Genomic DNA, 21,941 nt, shown 5'->3' with positions numbered 1-21,941 from the left:
CCTGAGAACTAGATAGAATATAGAACATAGAAGAGTACAGCACAGTACAGGCCCTTCAACCCACAATGTTGTGCCGAACCTTTAACCTACTCTAAGATCAAACTAACTACCTACCCTTCATTCTACTATCATCCATGTACCTATCCAAGAGTCGCTTAAATGTCCCTAATGTATCTGCTTCTACTACCACCGCTGGCAGCGCATTCCACGCACCCACCACTCTCTGTGTAAAGAACCTACCTCTGACATCTCCCCGAAACCTTCCTCCAATCACCTTAAAATTATGCCCCCTGGTGATAGCCCTTTCCACCCTGGGAAAAAGTCTCTGGCTATCCACATTATCTATGCCTCTCATCATCTTGTACCCCTCTATCAATCTAGATCTAACTCTTTCTTGAATACATTTAATGACTTGGCCTCAACCGCTTTCTGTGGGAGAGAATTCCACAGGTTCAGCACTCTCTGGGTGAAGAAATCTCTCCTCATCTCAGTCCTAAATGGCTTACCCCTTATCCTTAGACTGTGATCCCTGGTCCTGTACTCCCTCACCATCGGGAACATCCTTCCTGCATCTAGTCTGTCCAGTCCTGTTAGAATTTTGTCGGTTTCTATGAGATCCCCTCTCATTCTTCTAAACTCTAGTGAATACAAGCCTAATCGACCCAATCTCTCGTCATACGTCAGTTCTGCCACCCCAGGAATCAGTCTGGTGAACCTTCGCTGCACTCCCTCCACAGCAAGAACATCCTTCCTCAGATAAGGAGACCAAAACTGCACACAATACTCCAGATGTGGTCTCACCAAGGCCTTGTATAATTGTAGCAATACATCCTTGCTCCTGCATGCGAATCCTCTTGCTATGTAGGCCAACATACCATTTGCCTTCTTAACTGCCTATTGCACCTGCATGCTTACTTGCAGTGACTGGTGCACAAGGACACCCAAGTCTCGCTGCACCTCCCCCTTTCCCAATCTATTACTGTTCAGATAATAATCTGCCTTCCTGTTTTTGCCTCCAAAGTGGATAACCTCACATTTATCCACATTATATTGCATCTGCCATGTATTTGCCCACGCACCCAACCTGTCCAAATCACACTGGAGCTTCTCTGCATCCTCCTCACAGCTCACACTCCCACCCAGCTTTGTGTCATCTGCAAACTTGGATATAATACATTTAATTCCCTCATCTATATCATTAATATATATTGTGAATAGCTGGGGTCCTAGCACTGATCCCTGCGATACCCCACTAGTCACTGCCTGACACTCAGAAAAAGTCCCATTTATTCCTACTCTTTGTTTCCTGACTGCCAGCCAATTCTCTATCCATGTCAGTACCTTACCCCCAATCCCATGTGCTTTAATTTTGCACGCTAATCTCTTATGAGGGACCTTATCGAAAGTCTTCTGAAAGTCCAAATACACCACATCCACTGGTTCTTCCTTATCTATTCTCCTGGTTACATCCTCAAAAAATTCCAGTAGATTTGTCAAGCGTAAATCCATTTCGTAAATCCATGTTGACTTTGTCCGATCCTGTCATTGTTTTCCAAGTGCTCTGCTATTTCATCTTTTATAATGGACTCTCGCATTTTTCTCACTACTGATGTCAGGCAAACCGGTCTATAATTCCCTGTTTTCTCTCTACCTCCTTTTTTAAATAGTGGGGTTACATTAGCTAACTGCCAATCCGTTGGAACTGTTCCAGAGTCGATAGAATTTTGAAAAATGACCAACAATGCATCTACTATTTCTGGGGCCGCTTCCTTAAGTACTCTGGGATGTAGATTATCAGGTCCTGGGGATTTATCGGCCTTCAATCCGATCAATTTCCCTAACACCATTTCTCTACTAATACTGATTTTATACAGTTTCTTGTTCTCACTAGACTCTATGTTCCCCAACATTTCTGGGAGGTAATTTGTGTCCTCCTTTGTGAAGAGAGAACCAAAGTATGCATTTAATTGGTCTGCCATTTCTTTGTTCCCCATTATAAATCCCCTGTTTCTGAATGTAAGGGACCCACATTTGTCTTCACTAATCTTTTTCTCTTCACATATCTGTAGAAGCTTTTACAGTCAGTTTTTCTGTTCTCTGCAAGATTATTCTCATACTCTATTTTCCCCTTAATCAATGCCTTTGTACTCCTTGGCTGAATTCTAAACTGCTCCCAATAACCATAAAAGATTATTGCGCAAAGTATGAGCTCATGGTGTAGGGGGTAACATATTAGCATGGATAGAAGATTGGCTGTTTGGAAGAAATTTGACATCTCATTGCTTCATGTTGACTACAAGATTCTGTCCAAAATCATTGCCAGTCGGGTCAAGTCTGCTCTGGAGTTGGTGATTCACCCGACCAGACCTGCACTGTACCCGGTGGGAAGACCTCTTATAATCTTGCGCTACTCAGGGATACGATCGCCTATATACGGGACAGGAGGGTGGACACCTGCCTCATCAGCTTGGACCAGGATAAGGCTTTTGATAGGATATCGCACACCCACATGATGGACGTGCTTTCCAAAATGGAGTTTGGGGAGGAAATCTGCAATTGAATCAAACTGCTCGACACAAACATCAGTAACGCAGTCCCAATCAATGGGTGGGAATCAGAAGGTTTCCCAATCCAATCTGGAGTCAGACAGGGCTGTCCTCTCTCCCCAGTCTTGTTTGTTTGTATCAAACCTTTTGCTGAGTCTATTAGGAAGGATGCGGGCATAAGAGGGGTGACAATCCCAGGCAGCGGAGGCACTCAGGTAAAAGCCTCCCTGTACATGGACGATGTCGCCGTCTTCTTCTTGGATCCTCTGTCCGTTCGCAGACTGATGAGCATCTGCAACCAGTTTGAACTGGCCTCGGGAGCCAAAGTAAACCATGGCAAACGCGAGGCCATGTTCTTTGGGAACTGGGCCAACCGATCCTTTGTCCCCTTCACCGTCAGGTCAGACTATCTGAAGGTGCTGGGAATATGGTTCGGAAGGGCTGGCGCATGCGCCAAAACCTGGAAAGAGCGAGTAACCAGGGTACACAATAAACTGAGCATGTGGGAGCAGCGATCTCCCTCCATTGTGGCTAAGAACCTGGTCATCAGTTATGAGGCGCTCACGTTGTTGCTGTATGTGGTGCAGGTCTGGCCCAAACCCCACTCCTGCGCCACAGCAGTCACCCGAGCTTTATCTGGAGATCCAAAATAGGGACACAATGTTCTAACCTCTGGATAAGGGCGGGAAAAATGTACCCAACCTCGCCCTCATCCTGGTGACCACCTCCAGGTGCAGCTGCAGCAAGCTGCGCGTAGAGCCCCAATTCGCAAACACCAAGTGTCACTATGTGCTGAGGTTCTATCTGTCCCCGGTGTTGCGAAGGATGGGTCTGGTCACATTGCCGCGGAACGCTCCATCCAGTTGGACCGTACCATACCACCTATCCTTCATGGGGAAAGTTTCTGCGGGCAAACACCTTTGACCATCAATCCATCAGGCAGCGGTCTGCACGTAATGTCCTCAAGGCCCTATGGGAAAAGGAGATGGTGGATCCTGTTGCATAGTTCCCCGAGCAGACTGCCAAAGTCATTTGGCAGAATGCCTCATCACCAGAACTTTCAAACAGGCACCAAGATGTAGTTTGGCTGGTGGTGAGAAAGGCCCTCCCCGTCAGATCCTTCCTGCACACCCGGAGTCTCACCCCCTCCACACGCTGCCCTCGAGGTGGCTGCAATGGGGAAGAGACAGTTGTCCACCTCCTTCTGGAATGTGCAAAGCAGGTGTGGAAAGAGATGCAGTGGTTTTTGTCAAGGTTCATCCCAGGCAGCTCTGTTAACACAGGACTCTGTGCTCTATGGGCTGTTCCCAGGGACGCACACCGAGATAAATGTCAACTGCTGCTGGAGGACCATCAATTTGGTGAAAGACACTCTTTGGTCTGCCCGAACCTTGCTGGTCTTCCAGCGCAAAGAGTTGTCCACGACCGAGTGTTGAAGACTGGCACATTCCAAGGTCCAGGACTACGTGCTGAGGGACGCACTAAAGCTTGGGGCAGCCGCTGAAAAGGCTCAATGGGGAAAGACCACAGTGTAAGGTCCCCCCACCAAGCTGAACTGAGGGACTGGACCCATGGGAAACCCCTCGGGCTGTATACACCAAATATGGGTTTGCTGTAAAATGTACATGGCCTGTAAAATGGAAGGGTTGTGAGGCAACTCACTCCTGTATTGAAGAAAACTGATTTTCTTTGCAGTTTTTGGAATGTCAACTTGGTGCTGTTTTGAACTGCTTTGTAATGCAATTTTTTTTACAGATTTTTATGAATAAAGTATATTTTTGGGAAAAAAAGAGTATGCATAAATGGATCCTTTTCTGATTGGCAGGATGTGACGAGTGGAGTCCCACAGGGGTCTGTGCTGGGGCCTCAACTTTTTACAATTTATATCAATGACTTAGATGAGGGGAGCGATGGCATGGTAGCTAAATTTGCAGATGACACAAAGATAGACAGGAAAGTATGTTGTGAAGTGGACATAAGGAAGTATCAGACTGATATAGATAGGTTGAGTGAGTGTGCAAAAATCTGGCAGATGGAATATAATGTGGGAAAATGTGAAGTTGTTTGCTTTGGCAGGAAGAATAAAAAAGCAGAGTATTTCTTAAATGGGGAATGACTGCAGAATTCCGAGGTGTAGAGGATCTAGGTGTTCTAGTGCATGAGTCACAAAAGATTAGCATGCAGGTACAGCAAGTAATAAAGAAGGCTAATGGAATGCCATCCTTTATTACGAGAGGAATTGAAAATAAAAGTAGGGTTGTTATGCTTCAATTATACAGGTGAGACCACATCTCGAATACTGTGTGCAGTTTTGGTCTCCATATTTAAGGAAGGACGTAAATGTGTTGGGAGGCGGTTCAGAGGAGCTTTACTATATTGATACCTGGAATGAGTGGATTGTCGTGAGGAAAGGTTAGACAGATTGGGCTTGTTTTCACTGGAGTTTAGAAGAGTGAATTATATTGAAGTATCTAAGATCCTGAACGGTCTTGACAGGGTGAATGTGGAGGGGATCTTTCCTCTTGTGGGTGAGTCCAGAGCTAGGGGTCACTGTTTGAAAATTAGGGGTCGCCCTTTTAGGACAGAGACGAGGAGAACTTTTTTTCTCTCAGAGGGTTGTGTGACTTTGGAATTCTCTGCCTCAAGAAGGTGGTGGAGGCGGGGTCATTGGATATTTTTAAGGCGGAGGTAGATAGATTCTTGTTCGGCAAAAAAATCAAAGATTATCGGGGATAGATGGGAGTGTGGAATTCGAGACAGAAACAGATCAGCATGAGCTTATTAAATGGTGGAGCAGGCTTGACGGGCTGAATGGCCTACTTCTGCTCCTAATTCATATGGTCGTATGGAGGCAGGCGGCCAATTTGCAAAATTAAAGCCCCAGTGAAGTAGTTGACGCTTCTTCAGTAAACGTTTTTAAAGCTAAGGTAGATATCTTTTTGAACAATAAAGGAATTAAGGGATACGGTGAGAGCGCGGGTAAGTGGATCTGAATCCACGAAAAGATCAGCCATGATCTTACTGAATGGCAGAGCAGGCTCGAGGGGCCGGACCGCCTACTCCTGCTCCTAGTTCTTATGATCTTATGATTAGGAGTCATTAAGCAGGGCTGCCAGTATTTGCTGGCGGTGGGCAGACGCCGCCAGTTTCATGGAGGCGGCCTTTCTGTGGCGGCCCAGGGGGCCGCGGTCAGGAAAGGCAGCCCATGCAGCCCCAACAATACCCCCATTCAACTTGACAATATCCTTGTGCCAGTCTTGCCATCCACACTTCTGTTTGTTTCAGAAGTAAATATAATTTCCAGGATGCAACATTGTTTTGACACTCAAATGGAAATTGGTTAGATTTCTGTCAAAAATAATTTGGGGAACATGAGGAATTTGAGACATGACTCGGTAGGTGAAGCATACTTGGGACTTAGGGTTGCCAAAGCTCTGTACCACGAGGGCTTCCCCTCTTGTCATTTGTAGCTCTGTTGTAAACTAATGGATAAAGGTTGACGGCAATGATTAGTCAACAACTCCATTAACATTCTATCAGGTGACTATCAGGATAGTAGATGGCAAATCAGCTGAACATTGTGGTTTTCACATCTGGCATTTCCTATGTCACTATGAAAGCTGTTCCTGAGTACTGTGGACTAGTTCTATACTTCATGGCTGGAATTTTACAGCTCCCAAACGAGTGGGATGGTGGCGGGGGTGGGGCAGGGGGCAATAAATTGAGTTGGATGTGGTGGGGGGTGCCGTTCCTGACCCCCTCCCACCCCCACTACAATTTTACGCGGGGCAGTGCTGGCGTGAAACAGCCTGCCCTCCCCAGGCCAATCAAGGCCCTTAAGTGGCCAATTAACTGCTTCTTCAGATTCAAGGGAAAAATGATTGGGCACGAGCCTTATGTGTTCAGACTTCCTAGCCTTGCAATGTACAGTGATACCACACTGCTCAGCCATTTTCCCCAACTCCTCCATAGACAGTGCTTTTAACTTATCCCAAGTTACTTCATCCTGTCTTGGAGGAGTGATTGCACTGGAGGGAGTGCAGAGGAGATTCACCAGGATGTTGCCTGGGATGGAACATTTAAGCTATGAAGAGAGGTTGGATAGGCTTGGGTTGTTTTCGCTGGAGCAGAGAAGACTGAGGGGTGACCTGATCGAGGTGTACAAGATTATGAGGGGCATGGACAGGGTGGATAGGGAGCAGCTGTTCCCCTTAGTTGAAGGGTCAGTTACGAGGGGTCACAAGTTTACGGTGAGGGGCAGGAGGTTTAAGGGGGATTTGAGGAAGAACTTTTTTACCCAGAGGGTGGTGACAGTCTGGAATACCCTGCCTGGGAGGGTGGTAGAGGCGGGTTGTCTCACATCCTTTAAAAAGTACCTGGATGAGCACTTGGCACATCATAACATTCAAGGCTATGGGCCAAGTGCTGGCAAATGGGATTAGGTAGACAGGTCAGGTGTCTTTAATGCATCGGTGCAGACTCAATGGGCCGAAGGGCCTCTTCTGCACTGTATTATTCTGTGATTCTGTGAACTACTCGCTTCAGTTGCAGACATGTTAGTTTTCAATCTCACACAACCATAACAAAACCTGTATTGAAATTTGCTCTTTCTGATCGGGAACCGTTTGGCTTCCCACTTCCAATTTCACTCATTCATTTCTGGGTAAAATTCCAGACACTAGCACCCAAATTTCTGTTACGACCAAGTGAGAAGGGTGTCTAGTTGTCTTTTACTGTCTTCACCTGGTCTTATTGTAACAGGGTTTATGTTTTAAACACACTGTGTTTTGAGCTCCCCCTTTGGTGAGTCCTTGTTCACAGCTTTCCAATTGTAAGGTAAAGAAATGTGCATAAACAGGCATTCTTAGGTTTAAAGAAGAAAAGTGAAATTTATTAAACCTTAAACTTAAACTTGAATATGGTTAACACCTACGGATATATGACGCGCCCATGCTAGCATGCACATGTGATACATACATGCAAATAGAGACAGAAAAGAGAAGAAAAATAAAATTGAGAGGTTTGAGGCAATTTCTGAAGAGTTTCTTGTTAACTGTGCTTCGAGCTCACTGTAGTCCTTTTGTAAGTAGTCTTGCTTTTTGTTGGGGCCCAGCATTCTTCTTAAACCTTGTTCACTGTAGGAGACTTTTCTCTCTTGGGGTTCATGTGTCTTCAATGGTTTCCGAAGCTGGTGAGAGCGAGGTGAGAGAAGACAGGAGAGAGATGTTCTCAGTCCAGGAGAAAACAGCCTTCTGAGTTCAAAATCCCTGTTGGAAGTTCAAATTCAAAAAAACTCCAACAGTCAGCCAGCCATGTGACCAAACTGGTCCGTCACTTCTTCTGTGTATTGGGAAAGCAAAGACTGGTTCCCTTGTTCCAACACTATCAGTTACTATGCAAATGTCTTTCCAGTCAGGGACTTGCAAATTTAAGTTTTAATGTTTATGTGGCGATATAATGTGTGCCTCAGTCTTGGCAGGTGGGGGACTTACCTGACAATATGCTGTTTTAAATTTGTTAATTATTTCCTCTCTGTATGCATTATTCTAGAGATACAGATTTGGGTCATGTTTTGGTTTTGAACTGATTTAAACAATGAATATTCCTTGGGCTCACAAAGTTAAAATTTGGCAATATGAGTTCATACTCCATGACAGGAATCATTATTTCGAAGTTGCATGAGAGTGCTCATATATTGAGTATGTTCATTTCCATTTAAAATGGTGCCCAAAGAAGTGGGGAGAACTTTGTAATTTTACATTACAAGTTAAAGATGCTGGTGTGGATTTATTTTGACTGGAGCAGCTTGTGCTCAGTAAATCAGAGGCCATTTGTTTTAAAAAAAATAAGATTTTGCCTTGGAATTGCAGTTGCTATGGTACCAGATACTTAATTTGAATTTTCCAAAGCACTTCAATTTGATTTGGTTTGTGAAAACGTATTTTCTTCAGTTACAGTCAGTATTTTTATAGCCATTTGGAAAGGCACCTGAAGGCGGCAACTAAGTAATTTACTGGGTGTTAACAAGCAAGAGATAGTTTGGTTCGTTTATCTGTTATGAATTGTGTTTAGTTCATAAAATATTGGTCTGAATTAAACTTTAACTATTAAGCTCAACTAACCTATTAAACTGTGAAAACCTAACTTTCATTATGGCCACTGGAAAATTCTGGTTATTATAAATTGTGTGGAGGTTTTTCATTCAGGACTTGAGACCATCACATAAAATCGGCAGTTTTAAATTTCGTAAATGTTTGCTGATTTGAAGTAGAAATTGTTATCCCTATGGCTGCAATCTGGAGACACCTTGTAATTGATTGTGCTAACTAACCAAAGAGTTAATTCCAAAGGAAGTTTTGAAAGTGCAAAGACTTTAAAAAAAAGTAAAACTTGGTTTTTTTTCATTTGAAGTGATGCAATTGCATGCATCTGATGATAGTTTGCTCCACCTTTTTATATATTTGGCATTACTAAATTTTCATTCTTAAAATTTCAAGAGTAATGCTCCCTTTATACTGCCCCATTAAAGACTCCCAAGGTTCTCAGTTTGAGTGGATATTTCCTCTGGTGGCCTAAGGAAATCATGATTTTAACCTCTTGGGTTCTCAAATAGAGTTGCAACGGATTCTCTGATTTTCTTATAAATAGGAGACAACGGTTTTCTGGACTGCCTTGACTTGGATGGCATAGCAACAGATCCACCTGATTTAAGAATTTAAGGACTTATCTGTAGCTATCACAAGATATCAAATCTCACAGCATGGTGGTCATGCAAGATTTTGCCGATCAAAGGCTCAGACTTAACCCATTCAAGGTCATTTGATATCTTCTAAGTCTGAATGGGGAGATGTGAGAGTTATCATTGCAAGCACTTACGTCTCTAATGTAAAACCACCAAGTCTGGGCATCATTTATTTCTGAAATTAGAACTGATAAAGATAAATTGATATGATTTGCTGTTGCAGGCACTTGAGATGGGAAGAAGGGATAACCACATTTTTATTGAAAGAAACTGGTGGAACGCAGTCTCGGTGAAACTGCCAATTGTTGTGCATCAAAGAAGAAAATTTTTGGGGAAGTAAAATTGAACATTGACAAGTGCTGTCAGTTCAACAATTTTTGTGGCTGTTTGTCCCTCTTAGTTTTCTATGCGTCTTGTTTCTCCTATCTGCTGGTGTGTCATGGTGTCTCTGTTTTAAAGACGTCTGCAAACGCGACATGAAGTCCTGTGACATTGATCACAAGTCGTGGGAGTCAGTTGCCAGCGTTCGCCAGAGCTGGCGGGCAGCCATAAAGGCGGGGCTAAAGTGTGACGAGTCGAAGAGACTTAGTAGTTGGCAGGAAAAAAGACAGAAGCGCAAGGGGAGAGTCAACTGTGTAACAGCCCTGACAAACAAATTTCTCTGCAGCACCTGTGGAAGAGCCTGTCACTCTAGAATTGGCCTTTATAGCCACTCCAGGCGCTGCTTCACAAACCACTGACCACCTCCAGGCGCTTACCCATTGTCTCTCGAGATAAGGAAGCCAAAGAAAGATTCTCCACATGAACCTCCTCCCACTGATTTTCATCTAACCCTGTCAGCATATCATTCTATTCCTTTCTCCTTCATTTGCTTATCTAGCTTCTCCTTAAATGCATCTATGCCATTCACTTCAACTAGTGGTGGCGCATTTCACATTCTTACTACTCACCACTCTCTGGATAAAAAGGTTTCTCCAGAATTCACAAATTGGATTAATTGGCTGGAATTTTATGTGGGACCCCCACCCCACCCCACCAGTTTAAAAGTCATGGGTGAACCCGCCACTGCCGGGCCTGAAAGCCATGCTGTAATTTTGCATGGCTCAGGCACTTAATTGGCCCTGGCCAGGACTTCCACCCCGCTGAGGCAGGAAGTCCCCCCTTCAGGAGCTGTCAGCCAATCAGAGGGCCAGCAGCGCCACCGGGAGTAGTGGCCACTGCTTAGACTGCACCCAGCTAGGAGAGGACCATTGTCCCTAGCACCAAAAGGTGACTGGGGTTTGGGCCTTGCCGGGAAAAATCGGCTGAGCCCTGGCGAGGGGGGTAGGGTCGATTATGAGCGCAGGGGGAGGTGCTTCAGTGCGGCGGGGGGGGGGCGGCTTTGCCGTGGAGGAGGCTCTCTGTGGGGGACAGCGTGCCAATCAGGAGGCCTCTGCATCCCCCCCAGCCCACAAAGAGGTTGCCCGGTGGCGAACTGCCGGGCGGATGGAGGTCCTTAAATGGCAATTAATTGGCCACTTAAGGGCCTCAATTGACCTGGGGTGGCTAGGTGGGGCTTTTTCAACCTCCCCCGCTACTTGTAAAGCAAACAGCACTCCCCGCCTCCAGTCTGCTCCCGGGATGGGGGCAGTGTGTGCAAAATTCCGTCCATTATATTTTTGACCTCTGCTTTTGAACTCCGCCACAACTGGAAACATTTCTCTACATCGACCATCATCAACTCTTTCATAAGCTTAAAGACCTCTATCAGGTCAACTCTCAGCCTTCCTTTTTCTAGCGATAAGCCTGCTCAGCCTTTCCTAAAAACGTAGACAAGTGATACATTTGGTAGGAAGAATAAGGAGAGACAATACATGCCAAATCATACAAATTTAATACGATTGCCACAAGAGACAGACCTGGGGGCATTTGTGCACAAATCGTTGAAGGTGGCAGGACAGGTAAGCAAAGCATTTAATAAAGCATATTGGATTGTAGGCAATAGAAATAGAGACATACAGCATAAAAGACAAGGAAGCTATACTAAGACTATATAATATACTAGGTTGGGCTCAATTCTGGGCACCACACTTTAGGAAGGACATGAATGCTTTGGAGAGGGTACAGAAGAAATTTACTAGACTGGTTACAGGGATGAAGGATTACAGCTACATGGATAGAATCACAGAAATCATAGGAAGTTTAAGGCACAGAAAGAGGCCACTTGGCCCATTTTGTCTGTGCTGGCTGAAAAACGATCCACCTATTCTAATCCCACCTTCCAGCATTTGGTCTGTAGCCCCGCAGCTTACGGCACTTGAGGTGCACATCCAGACTCCTTTTGAATGAGTTGAGGGTCTCTGCCTCAACTACTCTCTAAGGCATTGAATTCCAGACCACCACCATCCCCTGGGTGAAAAAGTTTTTCCTCATCTCCCCCCTAATTTTTCTACCAATCACTTTAAATCTATGCCTCCTCATCACTGACCTCTCTGCTAAGGTGAATAGACCCTTCACCTCCACTCTATACAGGTCCCTCAAAATTTTGTACATTTCAATCAGATCTCCCCTCAGCTTTCTCTGTTCCAAGAAGAACAACCCCAGCCTATCCAATCTTTCCTCATAGCTGCATTTTTCCAGTCCCGGCAACATCGTCATAAATCTCCTCTGTACCCTCTCCAGCGCAATTACATCCTTTCTGTAATGAGGTGACCGGAACTGCACACAGTACTCAAGTTGTGACCTAACCAATGAGTTATACAGTTCCAGCATAACCTCCCTGCTCGTGTATTCTATATCTCGGCTAATAAAGGAAAGGATTCCATATGCCTTCTTAATCACCTTATCAACCTGTCCTGCTACCTTCAGGGATCTGTGGACATTCACTCCAAAGTCCCTTACTTGCTCTCCCTTCTCAGTATTTCCCTATTAATTGTGTATTCCTTTGCCTTTGCCTTGTTTGACCTCCCCAAATGCATCACCTCACACTTCTCCAAGTTGAATCCTATTTGCCACTTTTCTGCCCATCTGACCAGACCATCAACATCTTCCTGCAGCCTGCAGCTATCCTCCTCACCATCTACCATATGGCTAGTCTTTGTGTCGTCCGTAAACTTCTTTATCATGCCCCCTATATTTAAGTCCAAATTGTTAATATATACCACAAAAAGCAGGGGAACCAGTACTAAGCCCTGCAGAACACCACTGGAAACAGCCCTCCAGTCGCTAAAACAGCTGCCAATAATTACCTTTTGTTTCCTACCACTGAGCCAACTTTGTATCCACCTTGCTGCATTTCCCTGGATCCCATGGGATTTTATTTTTTTAACCAGCCCTCCAGTCTGTGGGACTTTGTCAAAAGCCTTGCTAAAATCCATGAAGACCACATCAACCACACCACCCTCATCTATCTTCCTTGCTACTTCTTCAAAAAATTTGATCAAGTTGGTCAAAGAAGATCTTCCCTTAACAAATTCATGCTGACTATCCTTGATTAACCTGTGCCTTTCTAAATGACAGTTTATCCTGTCTCTCAGAATAGATTCCAATAATTTGCCCACAACTGAGGTTAGACTGACTGGCCTGTAATTATTCGGTCTATCCTTCGCTCCCTTTTTAAACAGAGATACAACGTTAGCAATTCTCCAATCCTCCGGCACCACACCTGTATCCAGTGAGAACTGGAAAATTATGGTTAGATCCTCTGCTATTTCCTCTCTTGCTTCTTTTCACAGCCTAGGATACATTTCATCCAGCCCTGGTGATTTATCAACTTTCAAGGATGCTAATCCCATTAATACTTCTTCTCTCCCTATGTTTATCACATCCAATACTTCACACTCTTTTTCCTTAACTACAGTATCTGCATCGTCCCCCTCTTTTGTGAAGACAGATGCAAATTATTCATTAAGAACCATCCTAATATCTTCCCCTCCTACACATAGGTTACCTTTTCAGTCTTTTGTGGGCCCTACTCTCTCCTTAGTTATCCTCTTACTCTTAATGTACTGATAAAACATCTTTGGGTTCACCTTGATTCTGCTTGCCAATATTCTTTCATGTCCTCTCTTTGCTTTCCTAATTTCCTTTTCAATTTCACCCCTCCACTTCTATACTCCTCTCGGCTTTCTGTAGTATTGAGTTCTCGGTGTCGGACTTAAGCTTTCCTTTTCTGCCTTATCTTACCCTGTAGGCTCCTTGACATCCATGGGGCTCTAGATTTGGCCACCTCACCCTTTTTCTTTTTGGGAACATGTTTACCCTGAACCCCTTGAATGTCCCCTTTGAATGCCTCCCACTGTTCTGACTTTGGTTTACCTTCAAGTAGCTGTTTCCAGTCCACTTTTGCCACATCACTTCTCAGTTTAGTAAAATTGGCCTTGCCCCAATTGTGAACTCTAATTCCTGTTCTATCTTTGTCCTTTTCCATAATTATGTTAAAACTGATTGAATTATGATCACTACCAGCAAAATGCTCTCCTATTGCCACTCTTTCCTCTTCCCATCTTCATCTCCTAAAACTAAGTCTAAAACTGCACCCTCTCTTGTTGGACTTGCTACATACTGGGCAAAAAAGTTCTCCTGAATGCACCTCAAGAATTCTGCTCCCTCAATTCCTTTCACACTAAAACTATCCCAGTTACTATTGGTATGATTAAAATCCCCTAATTCTACCGCCCTATTGTTTTTGTACTTCTCAGAGATTTGCCTACATATCTGCTCTTCTATCTCCCTCTGACTATTTGGGGGTCTATAGTGCCATCCCAGCAGTGTGACTGCCCCTTTTTTTTATTCCTTAGCTCAATCCATATGGCCTCATTTGATGAACCTTCCAAAATATCATCCCTCCTCACAGCTGTAATAGTTTCCTTGACCAATATTGCCATTCCCCATCTTTCTTATCCCCCTCCCTATCGCGTCTGAAAACCCTGTAACCAGGAGCATTGAGCTACCATTCCTGTCCTTCCTTAAGCCATGTTTCTGTAATAGCTATGATATCATACTGCCACGTGTCCATCTGAGCCCTCAGCTCATCTGCTTTATTTGCTACAGTCCTTGCTTTGAAATAGATATCCCTGAGTACGCCAAACTCTTTTTTATTTTCTAACCCTCCTTTTCTCTGTCTTCCAGACTCATCCATTAACTTTCCGCCTTCCATTTTAATTTCTGATTTTGTCCCAACTGAGTCTACACTCAGGTCCCCATCCCCCTGCCAAACTAGTTTAAACCCTCCCCAACAGTGCTAACAAAATGTCCTGCAAGGAACTCAGACCCGGCTCTGTTCAGGTGCAACCCGTCCAGCCTGTACAGGCCCCATCTCCTCCAGAGACGGTCCCAATGTCCCAGGAATCTGAAGCCCTCCCTCCTGCACCATCCTTCCAGCCATGCATTCTTATCCTTCTATTTCTATACTCACTTACATGTGGCACTGGGAGTATTCCGGAGATTACTACTTTTGAGGTCCTGCTTACTAATTTCTTACCTAGTTCCCTAAATTCTGACTGCAAGAGCACATCCCTCTTTCCACCTATGTCGTTGGTTCTGATGTGGACCACGACTACTGGCTGTTCGCTCTCCCCCTTCAGGATGCTCTGCAGCCGCACAGTGACATAGATAGACTAGGGAAGCTGCGGTTGTTCTCCTTTGAGCAGAGAAAGCTAAGAAGAGATTTACATTGACTAAATAAAGAGAAACTGATCGAATGGCTGAAGGGTCAATGATGAAAGGACACAGATTTAAGGTGATTGGCAAAAGAGCCTGAGGCGACATGAGGGAACACTTTTTTTACACAATGAATGGTTAAGATTTGAAATGCACTGCTTGACTGTGTGGTTGATACAGATTCTATAGTAGCCTGCAAAAGAGAATTGAATAAATACTTGAACAAGAAAAAAATTGCAGGGATTCAGGGAAACAGAAGGGGAGTGGGACTAACTGGATTGCTCTTTCAAAGAGCAATGGGCTGAATAGGCTCCTTCTATATTGTACTATTCTATGACTCATAATAATATGGAGGCTATAACTATTCACAGTATTCGAAGTGTTCTAAACAAGGTTCTAAAAAAGGCTCTATACAAGTTTTACATAACTTCTCCGCCTTTCAATTCTGTTTCTCTAGAAATGAACCTCAGTGTTTAATTTGACTTTTTTTAATGGCATTATTAATTTGCCTCACTACTTTTGGTGATTTATGTAACTGCACTACTGATTTATGATACATAAATAATTACAATGCATTGCATACAAATACATACCCGACCATTGCTAACAACAGCCTCCTGACCAGGTAACATCTTCAGAACATCTTTACAGAACAGCTGGTGAGTGCGAAAGAAGTCGACTCCTAAGGTGTTGTACTTCTTCTCAAAGGTATCATTATTCATTCCCTAAAGCAACAGTAATGAATCATTTTAGCTGAATAAATGACTGCCTATTGTTTTGAAAATAAATGATTTCTAGCTCTTTCCAAACATATATTGGGGCAATGCTCCATCTCTAAACATGGAGTCTGCCAAATAAAATACAAATCTTGACAATCAATTAGAGGTAACTTTGACAAAGAAACTTAATAGAAGACGAAAGGTAGTACACAAACTGAAATTGCTGTCGAAAGGCAGGATCTCTTAACTATTCCATCAACAACTGTAGGAATCATTGATATATGGTACAAATAAAAACCAGCACAACATCAACTCAGAATGTATGTGTTGTAATTGGAATGTTGTTCACACTTCAGTATTATAGAAGTATTTAAATAAATCAAGAAAATTAGTTGCAACATTAATGTGACTGTATGTTTAGGAAAACATAATGCCTGTGAAAATATCTGCCCCTGGATATTACTTAATTTGAAGATTGACAGTGTTTTATTGCATTTTTATCAGTGTTTATAAAAGGTTTTGAAAGTCTGATAAATTATGTAAAAAAGGGATGGGTTGCACCTCGACAGGACTGATACCAATGTCCTCGTATGGGGTTCACTAGTGTGACCGGGGAGGGTTTAAACCTGCATTTTGAAGCAGAAAAGAAGAATAAGATGCATAAAGGAGTGAGTGTGTTGGATAGCACCAAAGAAGTAAATAAAATCACAGAGTCATTTAGGGTATAAAAGGAAGCCATTCGGCCCATCAAGTCCATGACAGCTCTCTGCACAGCAATCTAGTCAGTCCTACTCCTCTGCTCAATCCCCCAATAGCCCGACAAGTTTATTTCCTTCAAGTGCCCATCAATTTCTTTTTGAAATCATTGATTGTCTCCACTTCCACCACCCTCATGGGCAGCGAGTTCCAGGTCATTACCACTCATTGCGTATAATTGTTCCTCCTCATATTCCCCCTGCGACTCTTGCCCACAACCTTCAATTTGTGTCTCTAGTTCTTGTACCATCTAATATGGAACTACTCCCTTCTTTAGTACTGTCCAACACTCTCACATTATGCACCTTATCCCTCTTTTCTACTTCTATATGCTGGTGCCCACCTCACTGCCAATTTAGTTTAATCCCTCCCCAACCACACAAGTGAACCTCCCCATGAGGACATTGATCCAGTCCTGCTGAGGTGCAACCTGTCTGTTTTGAATAGGTGCCTTCTGTCCCAGAATTTGTTCCAATGCCCCAAGAATCTGAAGCCCTCCTCCTGCACCATGCTTCAAGCCGCACACTGTTCCTCCCTATCTTCCTATTTCTACTATTGCTAGCTTGTGGCACTGGGAGTAATCCAAATATCACTACCTTTGAGGCTCTACTCTTTAACTTCCTTCCTAGCTCTTGAAAATCTAATTATAGGACCTCAATATCTATCCTTGATATGTCATTGGTACCAACGTGTACCACAACTTCTGGCTCAATCTTTTCCCCCTGCACGCTTTCAATGATGTCCCTTACACTGGTACCAGAGAGGAAACACACCATGCAAACACTCCAAAGACTCCTGCACTTCCTGCCTCTTCCTAGTCTTCCGGATGGCCATCCACCTATCCTGAACATCTACTGCCTGTGGGGTGACTACCTCCTGGAAAGTACGATCCAAGAAACTCTCTTGCTCCCTGCAGTGACTCCAGCTGTCCCTACAGCGAGGAAACCCTGAGCTCGAGCTGAAGCAGCTGGGGATACTTCCTACACATGTGGTCGCCTAAGACATGCAAAGTGTCCTGCAGTTCCCACATGGGCAGGATTTACATCTATGATGTAAAAAAAACTTGTAGTGTACCTTAATAGATAGGAGGAGAATAAAAAGGACTATGAGGAATACAAAGACAGGTGCATGTATGCAGATGGACAAAGTTTGGTGAATAAGGTTGGCGAGCTAAAAGTACAAATAGCTGTGTGGGAATCTGATGCAGTGGCAATAACGGAAACGTGGCTTAAAAATGGTGAGGACTGGTTGCTTAATATTCAAGGATACAAAGTGTTCAGAAAAGATTGGGAAGCAACAAAGGAAGGTGGGGTGCCAGTACTGATTTGGAAGACACTGTAGTGTTGGAAAGAAAGGATGTCCTTGAGGTGGCAAGGACAGAGTCCATTTAGTTAGAGTTGAGAGCAAAAAGGGGTGATCACGCTATTGGGGGCATTCGAGAATAGTGAGGGAGAGATTGAGGAGAAAATCTGCAGGGAACTTACAGAGATATGTAAAAACTACAGAGTGGGCGGCACAGTGGCGCAGTGGTTAGCACTGCAACCTCACAGCTCCAGGGACCCGGGTTCAATTCTGGGTACTGCCTTGTGTGGAGTTTGCAAGTTCTCCCTGTGACCGCGTGGGTGCTCCGGTTTCCTCCCACAGCCAAAGACTTGCAGGTGATAGGTAAATTGGCCATTGTAAATTGCCCCTAGTGTAGGTAGGTGGTAGGGAATATGGGATTAGAATTAGAATTAGAATTAGAACATGACAGCGCAGTACAGGCCCTTCGGCCCTCGATGTTGCGCCGACCATCTGACCTACACTATTCCATTTTCATCCATATGTCTATCCAATGACCACTTAAATGCCCTTAAAGTTGGCGAGTCTACTACTGTTGCAGGCAGGGCGTTCCACGCCCCTACTACTCTGAGTAAAGAAACTACCTCTGACATCTGTCCTATATCTTTCACCCCTCAACTTAAAGCTATGTCCCCTCGTGTTTGCCATCATCATCCGAGGAAAAAGACTCTCACTATCCACCCTATCTAACCCTCTGATTATCTTGTATGTCTCTATTAAGTCACCTCTCCTCCTCCTTCTCTCTAACGAAAACAACCCCAAGTCCCTCAGCTTTTCCTCGTAAGACCTTCCCTCCATACCAGGCAACATCCTAGTAAATGTCCTCTGCACCCTTTCCAAAGCTTCCAGATCCTTCCTATAATGCGGTGACCAGAACTGCACGCAATACTCAAGGTGCGGCCTCACCAGAGTTTTGTACAGCTGCATCATGACCTCGTGGCTCCGAAACTCGATCCCCCTACTAATAAAAGCTAACACACCATATGCCTTCTTAACAGCCCTATTAACCTGGGTAGCAACTTTCAGGGATTTATGTACCTGGACACCAAGATCTCTCTGCTCATTGCTGTAGGGTTAGTATAAATGGGTGGTTGTTGGTCGGCACAGACTCGGTGGGCCGAAGGTATCTCTAAATAAAATAATGAAAATAAAGTGGTGATATTGGGTGACTTTAATTACCCAAATATCGATTGGGTAAGGAGGGGGAGACATTTCTCAAGTTTGTTCAGGAGAACTTCCTTGTCCAGTATACGCTCAGTCCAACTAGGAAGGAGGCAGTACTGGGAAATGAGATGGGCCAAATGGACCAAGTGTCTGTGGGGGAACACTTGGATAAGAGTGATCATTGTATCCTAAGGTTTAGATTAACAATGAAGAAGAGCGAGGAACGATCTAAGACAGAACTTCGAAATTGGAAGAGGCTAACTTCAATGGGATGAGAGGGGATCTAGCCACAGTAAAATGGAACCAGAGGGCTGAATTTTACCGGGCCTCTAAAGTCGGGAGTTGTGGCGGGGGCCCAGAAAATACCTCTGGGAGAGGCCCGCCATGGGCCTCGATACCGGGAAGGCCCCACCCCATATTAACAGCGGTGGCAAGACCTCATGGTGACCCCCCGCCGCTTGGCAGCGGGAACATAAATAAAATATGTTAATGCAGGTAAATTTAAGAATGAATACCTATACCGCTACCATATTCCAGCCGGTTGCTGGGACTCCCGCACCTTTGGATCTCCATTTGGAGTTCTGAGGAGGCACACTGGTTGGGAGGGAGGGGTACGTATGTTTTCAGGGTGTGGGGGTGGTGCGGGGAAAACTATTGAGATTGTTGGGAGGGTATGGTGGGAAGGGGTTAAAGGTGAAAGTTAATAAAGTTCGGGGGGAAGGTCAGGATTGCAAGGTACGTTTTTGTCGGGGGGTGGAGAGGGGAATTGATGAATTATTTAGTCATTGTGGGGACTGGGAGAGGGGTTTGAGTCTTTTGGTAAATTTTTAACTTTCATTTTAAAATGTCTACAACATTAAAAATTTAAATGAAGTTGAAGGGCTTGAAGCCCTTTACAAATTGCGCGGCGCCTGCGCAGTAGTGCTGGCCGCTATTGCTGAGTACGGAGTGCCCGCCTCCTCCCTGTCATCAGGGGAGGGGTACTCCGCCACGTTCATTTAAATGAGCCGCTGCGCTAAATATTGCAGCAGTTCCATGTAGTAATCCTCGCGTGTGCATCCCGCAGTTTTTGAAGTTTGCCGCCGAAATAAAGCTGGAAAAAGTCAGCCCAGATCGAGAGGAAACTCTGTAAAGGAACAATGGTGATCTTTAAGGAGGAGACGTTTCTGGTACAGGCTAGGTACATTTCAACAAGGGTGCAAGGTAAAGGAACCAAAGCCAGGGCTCCGTGAATGGCTAGGAAGATAGAGAATATGATGAAACAAAAAATGAGGGTGTATGATGCATGTCAGGTGAATGCTTCAAGTGAGAACCAGGTCAAATACAATAAGCTGAGTTGGGAAGTGAAAAGGAATTTAAGACTGGCAAAGAGACAATATGAGAATAGAATGGCAGTTAACATGAGAACCCAAGAATCTTCAACTGGGATACAAATAATAAACGGGTAGTAAGAGGTGGGGTGGGTCCTATTACGGACAAAGAGGGCGATATATGCTTTGAGGTGCAGGGCAAGGCAGGAATACGGAATGAGTATGCTTACTAAGGAAGAGGACGCCGACAAAACATTGGGAGAAGCAGACAAAGTAGATGCAATGGATAAGACTGTTGAGAAATCTGTTAAGTGGTTCTCTACCACGTTCTACCGCAAACCTACCTTCACTGGTCAATACATGCGTTGGGTGTCTTACAGTTCCACACGCCATAACATTGGCCTGATCGGCAACCTCATAAATAGGGCCCAAGCCATTTGGTCACCATGCAAGCTTGATGCTGAAATAGGGCGAATCAAAGGCATCCTGCGTGACAATGGCTACTCTGATCAGATCATGTCTTGCTGTATATCGCGCAAACTTAGGGATCAAATTACCCTGGAAAGGTAATGTAAACCCAAAAATTTGAGCAACAGGTAAAGCAAGCTGTTTCACGCTGCTACTATGCAGTTGCAACACGTGTGATGTTCGCCACGAACAGGATGCTGCCGTCAAGCCAAAAAGACGTTCTGCCTATCACACAAATGAGTAATGTGATAAAATGAGTAATGTTGGGGAACACAGGGCTTAGTGAGAGAGAGGAACTGAAAGAAATCAGTATAAGTAGGGAAATGGTGTTGGTGAAATTGATGGGATTGAAGACCGAAAAATCCCAGGGCCTGATGGTATGCATCCCAGAGTACTTAAGGAAGTGGCCCTAGAAATAGTGGATGCATTGGTGGTCATCTTCCAAGATTCTATAGACACTGGAACAGTTCCTACAGATTGGAGGGTAGCTAATGTAACCCCACTATTTAAAAAAACGAGATAGTGAGAAAGCAGGGAATTATAGACCAGTCAGCCTGACGCAGTAGTGGGGAAAATTCTAGAGTCCATTATCAACGATTTTATCGCAGAGCACTTGGAGAACAGTGGTAGAATCGGGCAGAGTCAGCATGGATTTACGAAAGGGAAATCATGCTTCACAAATCTACTAGAATTCTTTGAGGATGTGAACTAGTATAGTTGATGAAGGGGAGCCAGTGGATGTGGTTTATTTGGACTTTCAGGAGGCTTTTGACAAAGTCCCACATAAGAGATTAGCATGTAAAATTAAAGCACATGGGATTGGGGAAAGTGTATTGCGATGGATAGAAAATAGGTTGGCGGACAGGAAACAAAGAGTAGGGATAAATGGTTCTTTTTCTGAATGGCAGGCGGTGACGAGTGGGGTACTGCAGGGATCTGCATTAGGACCCCAGCTATTCACAATATACATTTTTTAAAAATTAATTCACGGGATGTGGGCATCGCTGGCCAGGCCAGCATTTATTGCCCATCCCTAATTGCCCTTGAGAAGGTGGTGGTGAGCTGCCTTCTTGAACCGCTGCAGTCCATGTGGGGTAGGTACACCCGCAGTGCTGTTAGGGAGTTCCAGGATTTTGACCCAGTGACAGCGAAGGAACGGCGATATAGTTCCAAGTCAGGATGATGTGTGACTTGGAGGGGATCTTGCAGGTGGTGGTGTTCCCATTTATATGCTGCCCCTGTCCTTCTAGTTGGT

The 21,941-nt window shown here is 44.4% G+C and overlaps 1 protein-coding gene across 1 annotated transcript in view; it reads right to left on the bottom strand.

Moving 5' to 3' along the window:
- The window catches only part of uggt2 (UDP-glucose glycoprotein glucosyltransferase 2), a 740,193-nt gene that overhangs the window by 301,282 nt on the left and 416,970 nt on the right, over positions 1-21,941 (bottom strand). Inside the window, exon 23 of the mRNA XM_068034396.1 lies at positions 15,522-15,653. Coding sequence (XP_067890497.1) covers positions 15,522-15,653 — 132 coding nt within the window. The remainder of the gene's footprint in view (positions 1-15,521; positions 15,654-21,941) is intronic.

Source organism: Heterodontus francisci, chromosome 6 (genome assembly GCF_036365525.1).
Source record: "Heterodontus francisci isolate sHetFra1 chromosome 6, sHetFra1.hap1, whole genome shotgun sequence".
Lineage (NCBI taxonomy): Eukaryota > Metazoa > Chordata > Chondrichthyes > Heterodontiformes > Heterodontidae > Heterodontus > Heterodontus francisci.
The sequence above is the reverse complement of the archived record's forward strand: the minus strand, read 5'-3'. Positions and strand labels throughout refer to the sequence as shown.